The 4,411-nt window shown below is 42.6% G+C and overlaps 1 protein-coding gene across 2 annotated transcripts; it reads left to right on the forward strand.

Annotated features, from left to right (window-relative positions):
- The first annotated feature begins 26 nt into the window (after positions 1–26).
- LOC112078392 (glycoprotein hormone beta-5-like) lies at positions 27–3,197 on the forward strand. Of its 2 annotated transcripts, XM_024144656.2 has the most exons (4): positions 27–257; positions 404–463; positions 1,429–1,638; positions 1,911–3,197. In XM_024144656.2, exons 3-4 carry the CDS (start codon positions 1,429–1,431, stop codon positions 2,097–2,099), a joined length of 399 nt encoding a protein of 132 aa, XP_024000424.1. In that variant the 5' UTR covers positions 27–257; positions 404–463; the 3' UTR covers positions 2,100–3,197. The 2 variants fall into 2 exon arrangements, with proteins under 2 accessions (XP_024000424.1, XP_024000423.1); XM_024144655.2 differs by having other exon boundaries at positions 27–463.
- Positions 3,198–4,411: the final 1,214 nt, after the last annotated feature.

The following is a 4,411-nucleotide window of genomic DNA, read 5'->3' on the forward strand; positions in this document are numbered from 1 at the left end:
CACACACACACACACACACACACACACACACACTGGGGTTAAGATAATATGGACAAGCATCGCAGTCCGTTTTCCAGGGAGTCTCCAAGTTTAATGGCATTTCATTATAATTGCTATGATGTCAGACTGTCCATCCAATTTAATCGGACTAAAAACAACAACAAGAAATTCGTTCAGACAGTTCACAGAGACAGAGAGAGATAGGACATTCAGACTGTCCGGTGAAGAAGACTTACCAATACAACTGTGGCAAACAGGTTTGTATTGGCTACTTTCGTTGTGGGTGGTTATCTTTGTGTTGACAATATTTGGTGAAATGTTTAATTTGTTCTTTCTTTAAAATAATTTTCTCTCTGGCTTTTTCTTTTGTAATCAACGGACACGGCGCATCACAATGATGTAGTTTCTTGGCAACGCGAGCGTCCACTCCACTCCGGCCCGTCAACAACAGGACAGTTTGAAGGTAAATATTTGCATGTGAACAAAATAGACATTTGATGTTTTTGATATGATCACGATATCAACCAGTAGAAGTTGTTTTGATATGATCACGATATCAACCAGTAGAAGTTGTTTTGATATGATCACATATCAACCAGTAGAAGTTGTTTTGATATGATCACGATATCAACCAGTAGAAGTTGTTTTGATATGATCACGATATCAACCAGTAGAAGTTGACCAATATATATATCCTTATTCTAAGAATGCATCTGTATTACAACTGCCAGGTCGCAGTTGTAAATGAGAACTTGTTTTCAACTGGCCAACCTGGTTAAATAAAGGTGAATATATATATGTATATATATATAGATATATGTATCTATATATCTATATATATAGATCAAGGCTGTTTCACAACCTGCCGTGATTGGGAGTCCCATAGAGCGGCGCACAATTGGCTCAGCGTCGTCTGGGTTTGGCCGGGGTAGGCCGTCATCGTCAATAAGAATTTGTTCTTAACTGACTTGCCTAGTTAAATAAAGGTTAAATAAAAAATAAATCTATATAATATAAAATCCGTTTGTGAAAAAAGCATGAATATAGTTCCATTAGTTCTAGAAAGACACAATGGAACTTTTGGTATTATTTGACCGTTATCATACAGCAGGGAAACGTGATACACCGTTATTATAGCACCAACCGTACCCCGGTTATTGCGCAGTTTAGCCTACCTTTCTGGGTCCGCTAACCATGCAGTAATCACAACGGACGCTAGGGGGAGTAATACATTAGTGTATACAGGAGACTGTCTGTCATATGTTGCATGATTGAACCGAGAGTAATTTATGTTTAAGTTTCCCATAATGATTTTAAACTGTGTTTGTCCCTATTGAGTAGACCAGATGTGAATGTGATGCATGAGTTTAAAGTTTACCTCAGACCATTCTCATCTCTCTCTCTTTCTCTCCCTCCCTCCCTCTCAAGATGTTGCCGCCCCGCTCCTTCCCTCTGTCTATTCTCTCGCTCCTCCTGGTTGTTGCCGAGACGGGCCTGTGCGTTGCTGAGACCCCCCAGCTGCACGGTGGTTTCCGTGGTTGCGCGGTGCGGGATTTTTCCTTCATGGCCCAGAAGCCGGGATGCAGGAACCTCCGCATCGACACCGAGGCCTGCTGGGGCCGCTGTCGTACCTGGGAGGTAGGTAACCACGACAGGACACACACACACACACATGCTTGTCCAACAATCTCTTGGTCCTCTCATGTCTTGCCGTCTTGACACACACCCGGGACACATGTCATGGGAGGTAACCATAGCAACACGTCACAGACACTCCCTGCAACGTATGTCACCTGGACACATGTCATGGGAGGTAACCATAGCAACATGTCAGATTTATAAATGAATCTATGAAACTACAACAGTGCTGCTGTCAGGGCTAATAGAGTTGTTGTTCCTGTCGCTAACAGAAGCCGCTCCCAGAGCCCCCCTACGTCCAGCGGCATCACCGCGTGTGTTCCTACGGTCGTACTCGCTACCTGATGGTCCGTCTGCCAGGCTGCCAGCCCCACGTCTCCCCGCTCTACCCCTACCCCCTCGCCCTGCAGTGCCACTGCGCCGTCTGTTCCACACAGGATACGGAGTGTGAGACGTTCTGATACGGACTTCTGTGTGTGTGTGAAAAGATTTACGGTTGATTTAAGCAATGAGGCCCGAGGGGGTGTGGTGTACGGCCAATATACCACAGCCAAGGGCTGTTCTTACGTACGACGCATCACGGAGTGCCTGGATACAGCCCTTAGCCGTGGTATATTGGCCGTATACCACAAACCCCCTGAGGTGCCTTATTGCCATTATAAACTGGTTACCAAAGTAATTAGAGCAGTAAAAATACATATTTTGTCATACCCGTGTTATACGGTCTGATATACCACGGCTGTCAGCCAATCAGCATTCAGGGCTCGAATCACCCAGTTTTATAAAATGCTTCATACCACTGTAATATGACACAGCAACCTTGTTAGAAAATGTAATCATGTATAATAATAATAATAATACAATCTGTTGAGCGATTATTTTTCCTTTTTTTATTTAGTCAACCCTTCCAACATTCTTACAGGTCACTTATGTACAAAATGTAAGTTGCTCATAGACATAAATACAGTTTTTTAATGTACATCCTTTAGTCTCTCTAGTTTAGTGGCCATAGAAACAAAATGAATCCAAACGGAATTGGAACTTCGGAATTGGAACTTCGGAATTGGAACAATTTCACTGGTAAAACCAATGGGCACATTCAAAATGGCTGCCAATCTACTCACTGACTTGAGTGGGGATGTCCATTCTACTCATTCTAGTTCTGTGTTGTGGCTGTATAACAGATCTATGTAGTGGTTTTAATGATTGTATTATCTATAGTGGTTTAACTGGATGTCACTGTCTACGTCCCAATTGGCACCCAATCTGTCTTTGTAGTGCACTAGTTTGTATGGGCCCTGGTCAAAAGTAGTGCACTAGTTTGTATGGGCCCTGATCAAAAGTAGTGCACTAGTTTGTATGGGCCCTGGTCAAAAGTAGTGCACTAGTTTGTATGGGCCCTGGTCAAAAGTAGTGCACTAGTTTGTATGGGCCCTGGTCAAAAGTAGTGCACTACATAGGGAATAGGGTGTTGACTCAAAGTGTCACAAAATGTCTTCTGTTCCTAAATAAACCAACGTTTAAACCAACAAATCTTAAATAAAGCAACTGTATGAAAAGTTTTTTCCTCAAGTCTTTTTTCCTTTTTGCGCACACACACACACACACACACACACACACACACACACACACACACACACACACACACAAATAATATATATTATGTGTGTATATTATTATGTGTGTGTGTGTATTATGTGTGTGTGTGTGTATATATATATTATGTGTTGGTGTGTATTATGTGTGTGTGTTGTGTTATTTCAATCACCGGTATAGATGACAGTCAGGTCCTGGGCTGAGCCCTTCGTAGCTGGAAAACTGCCTGGACACAGGCAGCAGCCAAGCATCACAAACAGAGGCTGAGATCACTCCCTGACACATGACGACAAGGACAGTGGTTCTGCAAGGGAAAACAGAAGAGAGTTAAGGAGATTAGCGCTTTTAATATCTAATTTAAAGTGAATTCATTCTGCTTGTGCATTGACTGCATAACAGAGCTTTTACACTTAAAACACCATTTTATCTCTCAAACTTATCCCGTTTGTTTTTTTTCCTGATTGTTTGATCAAGTAGATGCACACATATTGTTTTTCTGACGGGGGATGTTCAGGTGTGTCCTGTTCTAGTGTCCTAAGTGCTGTTATTGTCGAGCCCCAACTTTCGCCCCTGCAGTGAGATACGTCGACACAATCACATGTATTTATAAAGCCCTTTTTACATCAGCAGATGTCACAAAGTCCTTACAACGCTACAACGCAATCGACGCACCACCCGCACACGCAACCGCACACACATATGTCTTTCTTTCCCTGGCGGCATCACACATTTTCTCTCTTACACCATTACCACTATCTCTCCATCACCAGTTTTTTTTTTTTTCCTTTTTTTTTATCTATCTATTCCTTCCTTCATTGCCTCACTGACTTTACTTTTCTCATTCTCTTTTTCACACGCCCTCACAGCTTCGGGTAGGACTCTTAAACTGCTTACAACATGGCTGGTCTCACCTGTTAATATCATGAGGTTCTGATGTAATGAACGATCTCTATAGAAAACCTGTGTTATCTTGGACTCACGTCAGCCAGACTCATTTGAGCATGAGACTAACTGGTTACCGGATGATGGCACTTTAAATCTCTGCACAAAACGTAATCTGGATATACTAAGGGATGGTCTGGCCGCGGTAGTGACACACGTAATCACTTAACGTGGATGTTCCTAACTAGGACTAGTCTTACTAGTCATACCAACTAACTGTGTTACTGATAGTCCC

Source organism: Salvelinus sp. IW2-2015, unplaced genomic scaffold (assembly GCF_002910315.2).
Source record: "Salvelinus sp. IW2-2015 unplaced genomic scaffold, ASM291031v2 Un_scaffold5622, whole genome shotgun sequence".
Lineage (NCBI taxonomy): Eukaryota > Metazoa > Chordata > Actinopteri > Salmoniformes > Salmonidae > Salvelinus > Salvelinus sp. IW2-2015.

What these genes read in the sequence shown, in the direction of transcription:
- LOC112078392 (XM_024144655.2), top strand. Translation starts at nt 1,429, where the DNA reads ATGTTGCCGCCCCGCTCCTTCCCTCTGTCTATTCTCTCGCTCCTCCTG. An exon ending in GCCGCTGTCGTACCTGGGAG is followed by an intron (nt 1,639 to 1,910) that starts GTAGGTAACCAC and finishes TGTCGCTAACAG; the next exon opens with AAGCCGCTCCCAGAGCCCCC.